This window comes from Homalodisca vitripennis, chromosome 4, assembly GCF_021130785.1.
Source record: "Homalodisca vitripennis isolate AUS2020 chromosome 4, UT_GWSS_2.1, whole genome shotgun sequence".
Classification (NCBI taxonomy): domain Eukaryota; kingdom Metazoa; phylum Arthropoda; class Insecta; order Hemiptera; family Cicadellidae; genus Homalodisca; species Homalodisca vitripennis.
In genome coordinates this window covers 161,074,885-161,093,043 of record NC_060210.1, presented here as the reverse complement: position 1 = coordinate 161,093,043, position 18,159 = coordinate 161,074,885, and the positions used below count along the sequence as shown (strand labels likewise).

Below are 18,159 nucleotides of genomic sequence, written 5' to 3'. Positions count from 1 at the left end.
CCTCTCCCTCAATCCTGAAATATTCTAAGACATTATCTACTTTTATGTTACAAAACATTTTCTATTGATGCCTATTACATTTTGAATAAGTAAATACAAAATATACTAATAATTATTACATTATTTCTTACTTAGTTTACTGGTAAATAGGATTAAGAATTAATTTTTGACAGTTTTTATTTACAGTGACCTTTTGTTATTGCTATGAGAAAAATGTAAATGAAATAAAGATACTGTTTAGAAAACATGAATATCTCAATAACCTGTTTGCAATATGAACATTCTCATACACTGATGGGCTAATGGCTTTACAAAATATCCTGTAAAACGGTATTTACTTAAGAATAAACGATACACAAGGACAAAACACAAAAAGAATATTAAATCAGTGAAGCAGTTCGGCAATATATCTTGTTGCTGGCTTTTTCCTGGTTTCTGGAAAGGGTTCAGACTTGTGCATGCATTAAAAAAAAAAAAAAAATAGGAAGTTTAATAACCAATTGTAGTGTATTACGTTAAAAATCTTATAGTATTTTGACCGAAGATTATTTGTTTGTCTGTGAACAGTGTCGCCAGAGTCTCGGCCCTTCCGTCTATACCGAATCTCACTGACAGCGCTGAGTGGTTTGATCGCACCATGTGACCGTCGCTGCCCCACCCCCTCACCTGAACCCTCCGTGGGCACCCCTGACAGTGCTGCAGAGAAACCCAAACCCTACCTGCTGACTGCAGAGCCTGCTAGAGGCCTGAGCCGCAGTTGCTCCTCCTCCCCCACTCCACAGCCCTCCACCAACTGACTTCCACACTCTCTCTACCGCACGTCTTTCTTCCATGGTTGTGTCGTCACACGTACAAACTTGTACTATCAATTACTAAGTGTTCATCTGTCAGTTCTACAAGTTGTAGCTACTTGAACTCGTGTAAATATGATTATGTATAAGCCTTGATAAACCACTGTTAGCTAAACGGTATCACATTTTGTTACACACTTTATAAATGTAAAATAACTATATTTTCAAGTAAAATTCTTCTTACTTGCTACATTAATCAAGAGAATTATTTTAGCTTTTCTCCTTTGTAAAAACATAAATAAAAACTTCTAGTATTACATCATTATTAATCTAATATAGTTTATATTTGGAATATTTTACACCTATCAAACACTAATTTATTCCTCATTCTTTATTTAATATGAATAAAATCTTTGTAAAATATGTATTTTCAATAACAATATAAAGTAGAAAATAACTGTGGTTTGATACATGATATTGTAAAGACTAAAAATGGTACCCCATTATAAGACGTAATATTATTGTGAAACAGCAGTTAATTTAATTTGAATACAAAGTTATAAAAGTTCTGTAAAATTATATGGAGTTGAACAAATTAACATTAAACCTCACAATTGAGGCACTATAATCTGGTTTGTCCTACTATGTGATATGGTAAAAAAATAAAAAAATCCTTTTCCTTTCCATCACTTTAATGAAATTCTAAATACTTATGTTAATTAAGATAAGATCACCCCAATTTATATTGAAGATAAGAAAAATCACTAATATTCCAGAGATCTTCCTACTGAGCAGGATAGAATAAGAATTCATTCAATGTATGCCACAAAGGTATTGATGAGTTGATATCCATAAGCTTATAACAACAGTATTGTTAGTATTGAATTCTACACCAGTAGTTTAAAAGTCTTAAATTGAATATTACTTGTTTGTACGTATATTACATTTAAAGATAAAATAAACAGGATGTAGGTCTAATCATTTCCACTTTTATAATTATATAAGTATGGAAATACAAAACATTTGATAAAATAATATAACAATATAACCTTTATTAAATCCATACATACCTAGGAACTAACATGAATGTGGTAACATTTTTGAATTATATTACCAAGAAATCAGAGATGAAGTTAGTGCTATTAGTGGGCACATATAAACTATAATGAAATTATACAATAATATTGTTTATATATAGGAACATATTTTCTGAGAGAGAAAGCATTTGCTACTGTGGCCATAGTCCACAACACTAAAACTTTATAAAAATGTTTTCACGCACAAGATTGTATGTCCTATTTAATTTTCCCAAAATCTTTCAAAATTAAATTAATTATGTAAATATGTAGTTTCCAAACTATAATCCAGCAGTTAGATATACCGTTACTGTAACTACCACAAATTAATGAGTATTTTGAAGGAATGATCAAGTTTTTTACTTTTGCTCCATATTAATAAACCGTCCATAATATCTTTGTTACTGTATTTTGCAGTTTATGGTCTAAAATATTATTAGTGTGGAGTAACAGATAGTCGGAGAAGAAAAAGCTTAGAAATTTAATAAATTGAGGACAGGTAAATGAATATTGTTAAGGGTAGTTAATAGACTAAGATAATTAATAGTAAACAGTTTATACATTTTATTAGAATAGAAAACATCAAACGTGCCAAACGATTAATTAATAATGTGTAATGATAAATTCTAAATGAAAGCTTTTACTTTAATTAGATATTTTTATGATTCTTACTAGGCTATATATTTCAAACATGAATCCAGGACTGTGTTATTTCTGATTAAAAGTCAATTTTAATATTCTGATTTTTTACAGCATACATGTAACAAACAGTACAACTTGATCCCATAACCAAAGATAGATGAGTATCTAAACAAACTTGAATTAACTAAAAAGTAAGACTGTAAGTGAAAGTAAAACAGGGAGCAATGGTGTACATTATCTGATTCATCAATTAACAAGACAGACCGTATCTTTAATCAACTTTAAGTCAGGCCACAGCTGTATCTATTACTGAAAGTCAGTACAAGCCGAATCTTCAATTGTTGAACCTCATTTTCATCACCATTTAGTAAATCTATGTTTGGGAAGTAAAAATAATCAGGTAATCAAACCAATAGTACTATAAAGAAAATTACAGTTTATTTCAAATTAATTGTCTACAATATTAAAATTATGAATAGACATTATTCATACCCATTTAAGTATTGCTGTCGATTTTTGGTTGTGTTAAATCTTTTACAATTTCAATTCAAATTTCAGATACTTTCTCTTAAGAGAGGAAGACTCATTTTTGTAGGCATAATAAAAAATTTGTATATCTATTTTCAGCTGTATTTCTTTAGTCTGTTTACTAAATTACCCAAAAAGACCACTTTAAATTGTTATAATTACTTGTGTAGTAACCACACAAATGTTTTCAATTTTTCATGTTCATGGAAGGTATTTTACAAAGATGACTACTCTTCACTCATTAAGAACTGTCTTCGATTGTTATCGTTAAATAAGATTGTGGTTTGGTTATAGTGTTATCTCTGGTCACATTTTATTAGCACCAAATGACTCTACTCTTCAGTCATTGTCGTATAGACTATGTTCTAGTTCAGGTTAAGAACAATGTCTTTGGTGTTATTGTCAAGGAAGATTGTGAGAGTGTTGCCCAATATCTTCAGTTTGCACAATTTATTTTAGTCCTGTATATGTACTGTATTCACACTGTTTTGTTACACTCTATTTTGTCTACTACGTAGTCTGATTTTCAACCATGGGGCTTCACATATTTACGTATTGGTTGTTATTATTGACCGCTATTTGATTACTTTTGGTGATTAGTTTCTAATGGCAATACTCGGATCATAAATTTCATAGTAGAGTAGTTATTGTTTGTAATGAAAGTGCCCATTACGCAACCCACCTTAACTTTCTAGTCCTGTCATGTTTCCTTTTCAGTTGGAAAACATGCTTCTCTGCACAAACAAAAAAATTAGTGCAGCAAAATTGACTTTTACTGACAGAAATAATTTATCCAAATAATGTACTGTCTTCTAATGTTAATAATAATTTATATTTTTAATACAATTAACCAATTAGTTAGAGATAAACCAAAGATTTATTATTAACCAAGTGGGATCATACTGTACAGTTCACTATATTTCAAACAGCACATGCAAGGATTTCATTAAAACTTTGAAAAAAGTTAACATGTAAATATACCTTTAAGTTGTAATCACTAAGTATAGAAAAAATTTCAAAACCAATGTATACAAAAAATATTGCAGTAGTTACTTGAATTGCTTTGTTATTACATTTATTGCTTATTTTATTGTAGTTATTATTAAAACTTGAATTAAATTTGCTATGGCATGAAACAAATCCAACCTTTAATTTTTTTATAGTTTTAGTTTCTTAGATTTTAAGCACAATGTATGTTGAACTTGAGCAACTTTAATGGCCTATCTTTGTAATATAATTGGAAACTAATGAATTACATATTTTTATCTACTTCTACATAACTGTATATTATTGGTGTTACTGTGTAATTTTGCAATCTTCATTACGTCTCAAATGAATATTTATTGTTATTGTACACATATGTTTGCTGGTTAAAGCTTTAATGTTGTCTATTAATATTTCTATAAGTCTGTTTCAAATATTGTCCATAGACTACTAAATGTATTGCTATATCAATGTTGAGTTGTTGTTTTGCTTCAGAGTATAAAGATAAAGGGTGGACATTCAAGAACTTACTTGCTTTGCAATAATAAACTGTAATTTATTATAAGCAAGTGAGTTGTGTCAGTGTGTGCTATTTTATAACGATAGTACTTTCGTATTTTAAGATATAAGTTTTTCTACTTTCAGTTACCAGTATCAGTGATATGTTTTATCTATTTATAGTATTACAAGTATTAACTAGTTAGTCAAATACAGTGTGCTACAATATGGGTGAGAAGTTTTACCGAATAAACATGCAATCTAACTACAAGGTGCTGCTTTGTGTTTTGTATAAGATAAATTTAAACAGATAACTTTTTTATATCAAACATAAGGAAAATAGTACTTAATGGATATAATCTTAAAGGTCACAATCATGTAAATATAATACAAAATAGCATACATTTTCTCCACAAGTATGCAGAATTTAAAAAACAATTTGCTTGTGCTATTAGAGAAAAAAAACAAACTTTCACAATATAATTCTTCAAAAATGTCAAAAATCACTTTATTTTGAAAACGTTTGTAATTATTTCTTGAATTGTCTAAACAAGGAATAAAATTCTCTATTTTTTTAGTTAACATGTTTTCTTATGCATTATGTATTAGTTATTATTATTAATATTAATACTATTCAGAGAAATACAAGATAAAACTGATGATGCCATGTGGAGTGAAATATACAATAACACTACTAAGGAAATGGAAATTTTATCCTAGATAATATACTCGTATATTATGCATAGAGAAAGAAAACTATAGGACAGTATGTGACATTTTCTAGACTTCAGCGGAATAAGTAAATTTCATTGAATACAAGTTGGCCAACACGTTATGACAAGAAATAGTAGTGGTTTAAACCATTTAAGTATTGTAATAACTTGCGTTGTCTTAGATTACACTGCACGTCTTCCCTATATATTGGCTGAGTGTCAGTGAAGCTTGGCAGGCAAAATGCAATTATTGCTGTCTGCTGCCTTCAGAGCTGTAAATTTACTCAGTTTTAATCCTTAAAAAATTAAAGAATCTCAAAAACTAACCATAATGAATTACATATGCAACTGTTAATGGCTTAACTCTAGAAGTGGCAACCATTGAATTTCTCAATGGTCAATTGAGTGTTTTTATGTTGGGGTTATAGTTTTAATGTAACAGATTTTCGAAATCATGTCTTTATGTGGATAATTACAAACAAACAAAAGTTTTAATAGTCAGAAAACCAACAAATCTTATTTTATAATATGTATGTATGACCTAAAACTTAATTTAGTAATATTATTTATATCAAACAAGCCTATATAACCTGTAATATGGTTTGATTACCTTTGTAATCATCGGTCACCAGTCATCATGACAAAGCTGTTATAAAAGCTCCATTTTGTAGATTGTTGAATCACCCGATACACAGACAACATATGTACATACATACTGTAATTCTTGATTTCAAATCTTGGGTTATACTGTTAAACAAACACTGCATAAGCACCATTACAGTTAGAGTGTGAAAAATTTGAAAATATACATCTAGAAAATATTCAAGAAACTCGTCAAAGTTTCAATCCAACATCAAGGATTAAATTAAAGATAAATACACTAGATGTAATCAATTTTAAAAACTTTTATTTAATTATATGATTAACTAAGTATGGAAGAAGATGTGATAACTAAGTTAGCTATTTCTTCTATTTCTATGGATAAGGGCCCTATTAAAAGAATTTCCTCGTTTACCATAAAACTTGTCAAACAAGGTGATAAATTAAAATATTATAAAGAAATTAATTTTATTGAGTAACTTGTCACAAAGCAATGTTAATGGTTATTCATTCATGAAGTTTAAACTAATACTATTGTGAAAAATACACTAATGACATAATAGACTTCTCACTCTTATACTTACTCAATAAACGTTGCTAAGAAATTGTGTTAGATGTAAGTTGAGTTCAGTATTTTAATAAAAACATGTTGAAAACAAAACAGTGAATTAATTTAAATAAATCAAACATTAAAATATTTTGAGATTTTATTTCATACCTAAGTATTCACCACCAAGAATGGGATGTCATCTTGAGATATGGAATTGCACTTCAGCTATTAAGAGAAATATTTATATTTTTGTAATTTATTACAAATTATAAATAATTGTAATTGCATCATCACACATTATTTCAATGTTCAAAGATCAATAGGCTCCATGAAGAATTCTCAATTCAAAGAACTCTTGGATGGAATAGATTAACCTCTCCAGCACATGAGGGAAGTTTCTTCTCAGTTTGGGCGCCAAAGCTATTCATATGCCTTGAGTTGAGTTGAGTTGGTGGTAACCTGTGAGCCTGGTTCGATCAATCTCAACTGCAGTTCAAACGTAGACAGTTGTGTTTAGCGTGTAAAGAGCTATCATGGTCAACATCTTGGAAGATCCATGAGTAATTGTAGTGGTCATTACGCATACTTTTCTTTTTTTTTAAGAGATGAGAGGATGTAGTATGAAGTAACACAGTGAATCTGATTTGATAAAATCACATTTAATGGAACATTGAAAAACTTAACACAAGTATACAACAACACAAGAACAAACAATGTTTCAGGAACAGTTGAGTATTATGTAAAAAGAAATAATGAAATAAATGTACAAACCTGCCTTGACAACACAAAGCAATATTGATTTTAGTTCAAAACCGCTTGTTTCATTGACACAATTAAAAAAGTATATAGTGTAAAATAAACATATAAACAAAATTTGACCTGTATAGGAAACTCTGTGAACAAACCAAAGTAATGTAGACTGGGCCAAATCACAGAATTTCAACTCACTTACTAAACAATCACTTGATGCAACTTTGACAATAACAAACTATTGTATGGACTATATGTTTTTCTTTTGTAAAAGCTAAAACACAAAAAGTATAATTCAAAAGTAAATAAATACTTCTAAATATAAAACTTGTTCATCAACCCACAAAAGAGTTTTGACTAAGGAAAGATTTTACTCAATGTTATCCATAATGAAACAACCAGTAATATTATTGGTTGTTTATTATAGTTTTGGATACACTATATTATTATATCTATTTTCTAATGGCCAATGTCTAATTTTATCCTCAACAAGGCAATTTACTTTATGCACATGTTTTATATGTATGTCTCAAAACTCATATTTCATACAGAGAAATATGTCTTTTTTATAATAACTAACACCTAATATTCATGTCATCAACAAACTGAATTATTAAACTAGCTGTTTGATATAATCTAGTGGAAAATCCAACAACAGTAACCATTGAATTTTATAATGCAGAATGTGTATGCAATACAATTAATTGTGAAATAAAGCCTAAACTTTATACACATTTGATTCCACTTAACTATTAAGTCACTAATAGTTGTTACAAGCAATGCCAGCTGTAAAATTTCCTCCCCCTCCCCTCATCTTCAGATCTGTTTATTATTTTCACTCTCTCTTATCCTCAGAAAAACACATTTGCAAAATGAAATAGAATCTGTTGTATTATATCATTTTAGTTATTACTACTTAGGATTAAATTAAACTCTTCAAAGGTAAATTTAATGTGAAACTCTCAATAAATATAGCAAACTTAGGCAATTATATCAAAACAACACCAAAAAAGAAGTGACATATTACAAGATCTCAATCTAACCAAGCACGTTATTTAAAAATTAAATGATTTCAAAGCGTTACTGCTGATGATTTATTATATACATCATAATATTTATACGTAAAGTGATAATCTTTTCACTGCCACATTCTGTATTAACAGAGTGCCGGTACTACCAACATACCTAAAACATCTCTACACCGGATACTGGCATATAAGGTTTAAAAGTGCAACTTATATATTTAGAAAGTAAATTACATAACATTTTCACTATTGCATCATAAAGGCACTTTTATTCTTTGCTTGAAGGACAGCTGACATAATCCCTATTTGTAATTGGAGTTTACATTTTAAGTTATTGGTTTGAAAATAAATGTATATTTTTTATCTGCTTGATATGAGGGTCAATTGGAAAATAAACTGCTGAGGCATATGATCACCGAGCAGAATGGAGTAGCAGCGTAATCTGAATGGCCCTGTGTGGCTACGTTCAACACGCATCTGACAGTATTATAGTAAAGGTTGCTATGCCGTTCAAAATGGCTGCCTCAATAAACTTCTTTTTTAAGAGTTGTTATGACTGAATTTTTCATTTGACATATTACTAGGCTCCTATTTAAAATAACAGAAGTTAGTCAAACTTTCTCATAGGGAAGTTGCAAAAGCTCGGGTTTTCTAATTTAAATCATTGTAAATCTAACTTATTTCTAGATTAACTTCTAATTATAGTTATGATACATAAGTGATGATTAGAAAACAAGAAAACGTTAAGAAATCTTCAGGTACTTATTTAGAGAGCTGAAATCTGCTGTTTGAACAGATCAACGTTAATCTCCTTTAAGAAAATGTTCTGGAATGTCTTGCGCAAGCGACACTCAGCCTCAAGCGCCTTAGCGCGAGCATACCCCACTTTGATAATGTGAGCCGGTACGCCTGCCAACCTAGCAGCGTTGAATCCATATGATTTTGGACAGGCTCCGGCTGCAAACTTGTACAGGAAAGTTATGTTTTCTTGTATCCCCTCACCCTCCTCCTCCATCTCCGACTCTGCCATACATGCCTGAAACATCGGTTATTTAGAAACTTCTCACATTCTGTCCGGGTCTAAAGTGTAACTACAAAACCATATTTTCTTTTAATGTTGTAATACGCAAGAATACTCAGGTTAAAATCACAAAGTATACCTAAAAAAAATTATTAAAAAAACTGAAAAACTATTTGATAATTACCATGTGACCAAGAGCAACATTATCACAGTCCTTGAAATCCTCAACCAGAGAGTGGTAATGAGTAGAAAACAGTGTCCGACATTGCATCGTTGTCAGTTGTCTTAACACTGCATGCGCTATGGCAGTTCCATCATATGTTGATGTTCCTCGACCTGGACAACAACATTCCAAGTTTAGTTGGCAACCATTAAATACTTAGAATTCTAATAATATTATAAGTGCGAAAGTCCCTTCGTTTGTTTTTATTTTCTTTCATGTGAAAACTACTAGACTGACGGTACTGAAATTTTACATGGACATTCTTATGGTCCTTGGAATGAATATAAGCCTATTCTTATATCGAAAATCCCTCCGGGCTATGCCCCACTGATCTTTAAAATAGCAAAAAATGTCATCTTGGTCTTGTTATGAGTTGTGTAATATTAATTGAATGAGCCTGTCAAATGCAATCAACTGGTTTATGTGAACATTGTTTATTATTTTCAATATGTTTACATTTATAGTGAGTGATCTGAATTGAATCGGGGAAAACTGGGTGGTTCCCCTTAGAAGAGTTTCTGAAACAAATGTCCCAATGACTACTGGAGAGCAGAAGCATCAGTGTATTTTAGCATACACTTTAGTGCTGGGGGAGAATGGTATGTTTGCTGCAGTGTAGTTAATGGAGTCAAGTCGATAACAAGTAGATGAACAATGAAGAAGATGTACGTGGTCGGTGGAGTTTGAGAACGGATGACAAGTCTAGATGAGTAAAGCGCCTAGGGAAGGTCATCCAGCAATGACCTGGAGCATCTCAGGTTACATTTATAGTGAGTAAATTGTCTAAAGAGAAACGATAATTTTTCAGTTTTAGATTTCACCGATTAGGTAAGTACTAATCTACCTTAAAAATGTCATAAAACATAAAAGGTCAGAATTTGATTCCAAAGACTCCCTTTGAAGGAGTTGACAAGAACTATGCTAGATGAAATTTCACCGTACTGTTATTTTGAACTAATATACCAATTCCAAATCCAAATGTTCTAAAATGTTAGGACACTTTTACTATACAGGTAAATTTAAAGACTAATATAAAACCCATGTTAGTTTTCTTTTAACAGAAGTAGGCTTCTCTGATCTTTGATATATATTTTCTTTATCGGGAAACGAAACAAAATTAACTATGGAACAAAACATACTAAGAACTAACAAAAATTATGATGGCCATAATTATAAACTTTATGAAGTTTTTTCTTAATTGTGACAACCAGGCATACTCAACATTGGCGTCAAAAATATAATTCACTTGAACCACCAGTGCTCATAAACACGCACTAAATTGTGTGTAAAGCAGCTGGTAACTGCTAGCAGTACAGATACAACAGACAAAGTAATCTAACTTTTACTATAAATTTAAAGACTGTTATGAAACCTGTCTAAATTCTCTTTTGATATAAGTAGGCTTCTCAGAGATATATATTTTCTTGTTCGGGAGAGAGGCAAAATCAGCTTTGGAACAAAATATACTAAGACCCCAGTAAATGAAAAATGACTATAAACATACACTTTTTAACATATTTTCTTGATTGTGGAAAGAAGTTAAATTCAACATTGGCGTCGGAAATATAATTAACTCGAACCAGAAGTGCTCATACAGGTACAAAACCTACGAAATTGTATGCAAAGCCACGGGTAACTGCTAGAGAAAGCTGTCGAGACGCTTTTAAAGAGCTAAAGATCCTCACAGTAGTATCACTTCACATTCAAGAAGTGATTCTACATGCTGTTAATACAGCACAGCTCAGACATAGAGACATGCACCAGCACAATACTCGTCATGCTGCAGACTTCACACTACCAACTCACCATCTCAGCCTGTTTGGAAGGAAACCCTCATACAAGGGAGCAGCATATTTCAACCGCCTACCAGACCATCTCAAACAAGAACCAGTCAAGACACTCAAGAGAAAGCTAAATCTATGGCTACAAGACAACCCTTACTATACAGAAAAGGAATTTTGTGACAATTAAGCATGTTTATTTTTATGAATCTAATGACTACTGACTCGATGTACTGTTCTCAAAGAATATGTCATTAAAGTATATTGTCTATTGTCCATTGTCTATTGTCTAGTAGAATATATTTTTATTACACAACAAAACATATCTCTTTTACAAGAGGAAGATAAACTTTAGAATTTTTCTTTTTAACACAATAAGAGGGTGACGTGAAGAACTAACTTATAGATACAGATAGCACTTACTAATTAGTAGATAAAGGTACACAGAGATGAACACAATTATTTACATGAATTCCAGAACTACTAGAGCATGCTGAATATCAAATTATCTAAGATAATTGACTACCAACAAACTTATTACTAACCAAAATGGAATTTGTATTAATAGCTAGTCAATTAACTATAGAAAATTAGTATAAATTGATATTTCACAATTGATAATAGCATAAAATAAACAAAAACATAGGTTATTACTAAAAATCAAAACATGAATATTGATTGAATTTATCCATGTAGAAAAATTTTAATTTCAACATTTTAAACAGGCACTAACTATAAAAATACTACTAACCTAGTTCATCGATAAGGACAAGAGAGTGTTTACTGGCATGAGCTAGGATAGCAGACGTCTCACACAACTCAACATAGAAGGTGCTCTCTCCTGCCATAATGTCATCATTAGCTCCAAGTCGGGTAAAGATGCGGTCCACTGGGCTCAACTTAAGGCTCTCTGCTGGTACTCTGCATCCCTACAACACCAAACACTAGTCAATAACAATCATCAATAACAAACTTTAAACAAAGAATTGCTATCACTAGACTATGATGGTGAGGAGTCACAGATGTCGCATCAGAGTAGACTTACCTCCCATGTTGGGACCAGTTGTCTATAACTACTGCTAAGCTACAAAGTATCTCTAGTCAGTGAAGTAAGTTTACCAGTTGGTCCATGATGGTGAGGTGAGGAGTCACAGATGTCGCATCAGAGTAAACTTACCTCCCATGTTGGGACCAGTTGTTGTCTGTAACTACTGCTAAGCTACAAAGTATCTCTAGTCAGTGAAGTAAGTTTACCAGTTGGGCCATGATGGTGAGGAGTCCTAGTTGTCGCATCAGTGTGGACTTGCCTCCCATGTTGGGACCGGTTACCAGTATCAGACTGGGAGATCGTGTGGTAGGGTCTCCAATCACTGTGTCATTTGGGATGAAAACTTCGTCCCCAGTGGTACATGGATAGCTGCCACCTTTGAGCTTCACAAACGGCTGCACAAATAACATGACAATATTCATTTTACAAACAGTATATTATAGTTCATTAATTTAAATGAGTTGTTAAGTAGTTATGCATAAATAACTTAATAATGTGCATAAGTTTGATACTATTATAGAAAGCTATCAGGTTCTAATCAATGACTATTTGGAGAAATAGTGATTGCAACAGGATAGTCTTTTAAACATGCGAAGGCATACCTGAATACATGTGTCAGTTGGCTGGAACTCTGGAATGCAGATGTCACCCTCTTGACGTCTACTGTACTCGGCAAAGGACATAAGTACATCTAGTACTGATACACACTGAACCGCTGCCATCCAATCTGTGTACCTAAATCACAAAGGTGATGACTGTCAGTTTGTTGAGGAACTATAAAGACTTGGTTAAACTTCCAATCAATAAGAATAAGTTGTTTAGTATGATTAAACTTAAAAGCTGGAAATTATTACTACTCAATAATAAAGTAAAGTAAACAAGATTGAGCTATTTACAAAGAAATTAACATACCTTTCACTGAATCGAGAGAAAATTCGTTTTCTTAGGCCGTGTAAGACGTTCTTCTTTCTTTCTTCTGCCGCCATTTGGTTTTCCAAAAACTCCTTAAAATAAAATTAATCAGTGAGTACCAGAAACTATACCAAATACCATCAAATACAGATAAATGGTACCAGTCCAGTCGTCCACATCCTAAGGCTTAGTTTACTATCAGGACTTGTACTCAGTTTTTTATATGACATGTAACAATGCAGCATTAAATCATGAGATTACCAGATTATCTCATGTCATACCATGAAAATAGTGTGAATGAAAAACGGGTCATACGCAGTGGTACATAAAACAGTTGCAATAGTTATTATTGTTAAATATAGTTCAACTAATACATCAAAAATTGAACATAATATTAGACCACACATTTAAAAATAATGTTGAATAGAACTATACATACAGAATTATGTTTATACAATAATTACTAGGAATTGCCTTCAAAATAAAAGTATCTAACATTTCTGTTCAAATTAACTATTTATTACGAATAATTTGATTCTGAATATTATCCTCTTAACTACAATGTTTTCAAATGCCTGCCACATCCAGAAAACCTCAGGGTTTCCTTTGCAGATTCTGAGCACTTTCAACAAGTAACTTTTAACTACTACGTAAAGGTAAAATTACTTTAAATAAATAAAACAGTTTGTTTCAAATCATAGTCGGAAACCGCTTACAAAACTTACACTTGATTAGCTAAAATCAATGTTGGCTCTTTTAGCAAATTAATACCAAACAATAATACTAAAACCCAGTTTTGACCATGAGACCTGGTTACAACAAGTTCAGACTCATACAAAGGATATTCAGAAAATAAGGAACATTTCCACCTAACGTCACTGGGCATGCGCTAATCGTGTATATATTGGTGTGCTCGTACTTGGCACTTCACTCAGCACCCAGCCGTGACAACAAATACATCTCTGTGCTGCTAGTTTTTTTTATATTCAAATTAGAAATAGTGCGGCAAGACAAAATTAGGTCCATGGAATGAGGACATACTCCTAAAACACCAAGGAAATGTTCGTAGTTGTGAAGTGTGGTCTGTGATTCGTTTTATGTTGGCAAAAACTTAAAACCAATAGAAATTCATCAGGAACTGTGTTAAGTGTACGGGAATAACTGAAAGTTCTGTCAGGAAGTGGTGTGTTCAGTTTAAAAATAACAGAACAAATGTTCATAATCAAGAGAAGAGTGGACATCCGAGCATTGTGACTAACGATCTGGTTGCCAAAGTTGACGAAATGATTCAAGAACCGCCGCTTCACAATAACTAAGCTTTCTCTGTTTTCCACAAGTTTCACAGACTTTATTGTTTGAAATTGTTTCACAGAGGCTATGCTACCACAAATTTTGTGTAAGATGGGTGCCAAAAATGCTTACAGATCACCATAAAGAACAACAAATGAAATCAGAAAATTTGTCATTTAACACAAGAAACAGTGCAATAGACATCGTCACAGCCTAAGTTATGATTTAAACCTTTTCGTATAAAATACAATGACTAGACTACTTCAAAAACACAACATGTAGCAATAAAACTTTAAAAGACACATAACATATAGACTTAAAAAATAATATCAATGTCAGGCATATTAAAAAAATTCTTGTACATGATAAAATGGGTTTTCTTTTAACCAGGCATATAACACTCTTTTAAATCTACTTATAGGCACAGATCGGGCACTAGAAGGTAATCTATTAAAAAATTTGATGCTTATAACTTTATGTGATGCTTGAGTTTTTGCTAACCTAACATATGGTAAATCTAACAGTGCATTAAATCTAGTATGGTAATGATGAAATTCATTCCTCGTGTAATAGTCCTGCAAGTTATTCTTAACATTACATAAACAAACAAATATATACAGATTTATCACAGTAAGAATACCTTCTTGAACAAAAAGAGGTTTGCAATGTGCCCTATAAGGAGAGTTTGTTAAAATTCTTAAAGCTTTCTTTTGTAGAATTAAGATTCTCTGTACATCACTGCAGTTTCCCCAAAGAATAATACCATAAGAAATTATACTATTAAAAAAGCATAGTATGCATTAATTACATATTGTTTTGGGACAAGCTTTGACATTTTTGGTGGCCTACCACAGTTAGGGTGATGCACTGCTGGATCGAATTGTAACAGGAGACGAAACCTGGTTGAAGCATGTGAATTGTGAGACAAAATTACAGTCCATGGAGTGGGGACACACAAGTTCCCCTAAAACACCAAGGCAATGTCCGCAAACTTCGTTGACAAGGCAGATAATGGCAACAGCGTTTTGGGACAGGTGTGTTCTTATTTTATCGATTTTCTCGAGCATGGTGCAACAATAAACTCTAGCAGTACTGCCAAACACTGCAAAACCTTAGGAGAGGTGTCCAAAACAAGTGCCAAGAAAAATTGTCATCAAAAATTTTGCTTTAGCATGTAAATGCCCGATTGCACGACAAACTGTACGCAATAACTCTTGAACTCGTTCAACTGGGAAGGTTTTCCTCATCCTCCCTACAGCCCTAATGTTTCACGAATTGACTTTCATTTGTTCCCAGAAATGAAGACCTGGGTAGCAACACATCATTTTGACAACAATGAGGAGCTCCAGGTATGCGTCACTGAGTGGCTGAGATCACAGGTGGCCGAATACTATGTCACAGGAATTTCAAAGCTAGTCCACCAATATGATAAGTACCTGAATTTGTATGGTGATTATGTAGAAAATTAGTTCCTCTTTCAAATATGTATAAGAAAACTTTTTTCTTGTACTTGGATTTTTTAATCCAAAATGTTCCTTTACTTTCTGAATAGCTCTCATATAAAGGGGGTTTCTCTATAAGGGGCAATTTAAAACTAGTTCTGATTGAAATCAATATCAGTATTGACTGAAACCTACTCTAGATTATAACACGTACATTATAAACATTGTTTCCACATCATCACATGCCAAATTTAACAAACTAAATCCATCTATAAAAAGCTTATTATAGTAATAGATTGATTCAAATATAATTCTATATGATTGTTCTGCTCAAAATAAATGATGTAGTAAGCAATAACTATTTGTGTTGCCATCAGCAAGAGAAAAACTTTTTTATTCAGCATATATTGTACATAAAAATAAAAACAAGGATATGTATATTGTCTGTATAAGAAATAATTCCTCACGGTACTGTGGTTAGTTTTCATAGCTCATGTTGATCATAGTTCAACTTGAAAAATTGATTTTATAATCATATTGTAGTACAGTAGTACAAAAAAGTACAAAGACAAAAATAAAATATACTATATTATGTTTTTTTTTTTTAATAATGAATACAACAATGAAAACTTGGTTTCTTTTGGTATGGAACAAAATTTTATTATGTACCACAATTTGACTACCCTATCATCTGCAACCCAAACCAACATCGTAAGTTTAAGGAGAGTTGTCCCATTACTTATATCTCTTATCAGATGTATACAAGAGTTAACACTGATATTAAAACATAAATGAATTTGTCATTTTTCTGGCAGCCAGCGTTCTCTTGGAGCCTTAGGCAATCAGAACTTGATCATCGTTTTCTAATCAAGTTACTATAATTTTCTAACATGTTGTTTATTAGTGATGACAAGCCGCAGTATTAACTGTACTACCTTGTGACCTTCAATTTAGTGACATACTATGACTCCATTAGGTAATTACTTAGTTCCAAACTGTACTGTCTTTACTATGGAGTTATTATTACATAGTTTTGTTACATAAGTTTCCTTATATTCACACATAACTTAAATATTATGCAAATGGTATGAAAATTTGTTGACCAGAAATTAATCCAGCAGTAAACTTTACTTGCCTATTAGAAAGCTCAATAGGGATGATACTCATAAATAAATGTAAGATACTAGATTGCAAAATCTCATGTGTGAATGGAGAACAAATCTATGCCACCAAGCCTTGTCCCTGAGTCCTGAAAGTAGTTAGTTCCTTAACTGATGGAGTTACTTAAGATGTAGAGAGAAGCTTAATTAACTTAAAGGACATTTTTAACTTCTGTTGCTGACTAAAACATATATTTGATGACACTTTGATTTCCAATTAAATGTAAATTAGTTCTCATTGTATGAAGAGAAATTAAAAGGAGTGGCACTAACCTTAGTTTTGGAAGTCCAATACCTCTTAAAGCCCTTCCTCTGACCCTGCAGCAGATAGTCCGAGGAGGTAATCTTGCGACAGGCAGCTTCTGGTATCTCCAGCTGGAACCTCTTCTTGTCTGTTCCAACGTACTTCAACTGTAAGTGTGACAATGTTACTATAGTCTCATACTAGTCTTGTATTTTAATCTTTTTAACAAAAATCTTATTCTATTCATTCTTGTTCTGTTTGACTGCTCTCTTTATTATTTTTTTTAAGTTTAAGTCCAAAAATTGTTTTCTATTCTATCTCACACTTTTTATCACACCAGTTAACAGTAAATAATTGCATAGGGATCACCAAAAGCCAATTTTGTGGCCAGTAAAATTAGATTTAATTTAAATACAAAAGCTAACCAAACGAAACAGAGCAAAATTTCAAGATTTTAAAAATTGTATTCCAAAAAGCATCTGTTCCAACAAACATTTACATCAGTACTATCAAAAAGAAAACTACCACTTTCACAAATCACTCAAATAATAATGTAGGTGCTTTTATGAACTGCAGATGCCTGTGGTAGTAGGCCCTGTTATGGTGCAGGTCACCATGATAACACTACTAAATTATCTCTGAATTATGAATCTGCCTTATTGTAGGCTCATTTTTGACCTTTTATAAGTATATGTAAAGTTTTTAAATTAAGGGTATTTGGAACACTTAATAAAATAAGGAAATGAAAATGTATGCATTGTATATATAGATATATATATAAAATATGCATAAGAACAATATATAAATGTTTAAATATGGATAGTTTTAGGATCTAGAATTCAAAATCATTGATGATATGAGATATATTACTGGAAACACTC

At 31.8% G+C, this 18,159-nt stretch overlaps 2 protein-coding genes across 2 annotated transcripts in view; one reads left to right on the top strand and one right to left on the bottom strand.

The window, feature by feature from the left end:
* The window catches only part of LOC124361252 (GTPase-activating Rap/Ran-GAP domain-like protein 3), a 102,455-nt gene extending 95,926 nt beyond the window's left edge, over nucleotides 1-6,529 (top strand). The window contains 1 exon segment of the mRNA XM_046815297.1: nucleotides 568-6,529. Coding sequence (XP_046671253.1) covers nucleotides 568-797 — 230 coding nt within the window. The 3' untranslated portion in view covers nucleotides 798-6,529.
* A 491-nt stretch (nucleotides 6,530-7,020) lies between these two features.
* LOC124360475 (DNA mismatch repair protein Msh6) overlaps nucleotides 7,021-18,159 on the bottom strand; it is a 53,076-nt gene continuing 41,937 nt past the window's right edge. Inside the window, exons 18-24 of the mRNA XM_046814139.1 lie at nucleotides 17,308-17,445; nucleotides 13,143-13,234; nucleotides 12,833-12,965; nucleotides 12,437-12,625; nucleotides 11,934-12,111; nucleotides 9,363-9,514; nucleotides 7,021-9,193 (exon numbers count right to left, since the gene is read on the bottom strand). Coding sequence (XP_046670095.1) covers nucleotides 8,924-9,193; nucleotides 9,363-9,514; nucleotides 11,934-12,111; nucleotides 12,437-12,625; nucleotides 12,833-12,965; nucleotides 13,143-13,234; nucleotides 17,308-17,445 — 1,152 coding nt within the window. The 3' untranslated portion in view covers nucleotides 7,021-8,923. The remainder of the gene's footprint in view (nucleotides 9,194-9,362; nucleotides 9,515-11,933; nucleotides 12,112-12,436; nucleotides 12,626-12,832; nucleotides 12,966-13,142; nucleotides 13,235-17,307; nucleotides 17,446-18,159) is intronic.